This window comes from Protobothrops mucrosquamatus, unplaced genomic scaffold (assembly GCF_001527695.2).
Source record: "Protobothrops mucrosquamatus isolate PMUCROS unplaced genomic scaffold, P.Mucros_1.0 scaffold33986, whole genome shotgun sequence".
NCBI lineage: Eukaryota > Metazoa > Chordata > Lepidosauria > Squamata > Viperidae > Protobothrops > Protobothrops mucrosquamatus.
In genome coordinates, this window is record NW_015419722.1 from 624 (window position 1) to 1478 (window position 855).

At 70.3% G+C, this 855-nt stretch overlaps 1 protein-coding gene across 1 annotated transcript; it reads left to right on the forward strand.

Moving 5' to 3' along the window:
- Positions 1–494: 494 nt before the first annotated feature.
- LOC107302194 (plectin-like) lies at positions 495–836 on the forward strand (the record flags this gene model as incomplete). The annotated part of the gene is made up of 1 exon (XM_015831307.1): positions 495–836. A coding segment is annotated over exon 1 (342 nt), but the record flags the coding sequence as incomplete, so codon positions are not given.
- Between the last annotated feature and the right edge of the window lie 19 nt (positions 837–855).

Below are 855 nucleotides of genomic sequence, written 5' to 3' on the forward strand. Positions count from 1 at the left end.
ATCTGGAAAGTGATCCCTGACTTTACAGGCAGCAGCACCCCTTCTGTGCCTCGGTTTCCCAGCAAGGAATAGGGAGCATTCTGGCCGGGCTGAAGCCTGCCCTCAGGCCAGGTCTCCGGGCAGCGTGCCAAGCTTCTGGGCAAGTGTGTGCACCAGAGATTTCTCCACCCTGCCCTCCCCCTCCCCACAGCTGCCCAGAAGTTTGTGGAAGGAAACTCTGAGAGGGACGCCCCTCCCCTCCCTTCCCTGCTGAGTCAGGCGCAGCAGCCGCGGGTGGAGAGGGAGGGAGGGAGGGGGTGGAAGGCATGTGCTCCCCCTGCGGTCGGGCGGGGAAGGGGGGCTCGGGCGGGAGGCTCCTTGAGGCCGGGCAGAGGGAGGGAGGGAGGCAGGTCCAGCCCAGCAGAGCCTGCCTTCCCGTCCCGGCTCCCCGTCGGCGAAGGCTCTGCTGCTCCCTTCCAGAAGCCGGCCGGCCCTCTGGCAACATGGTGGCCGGCATGCTGATGCCGCTGGGCCAGCTGCGCAGCATCTACGAGCTGCTGTTCCGGGAGGGCGTGCTGGTGGGGCAGAAAGACCCCCGCCCGCATAGCTTCCACCCGGAGCTGCCCGGGGTCAGCCACCTGCAGGTCTGGCGGGCCATGGGCTCCCTGCGCTCGCGCGGGCTGGTCCGCGAGAACTTCGCCTGGCGCCACTGCTACTGGTACCTGACGGACGAGGGCATCGCCCACCTCCGCCAGCACTTGCGTCTGCCGCCAGAGATCGTGCCCACCACCCTGCAGCGGGCCCGCCGCCCCCTGCCCGCCGCCCGGCCCGCCTCGCGCGCCCCCGGCCTGCAAGCCGTGCGGGGCCCGCTCTCCC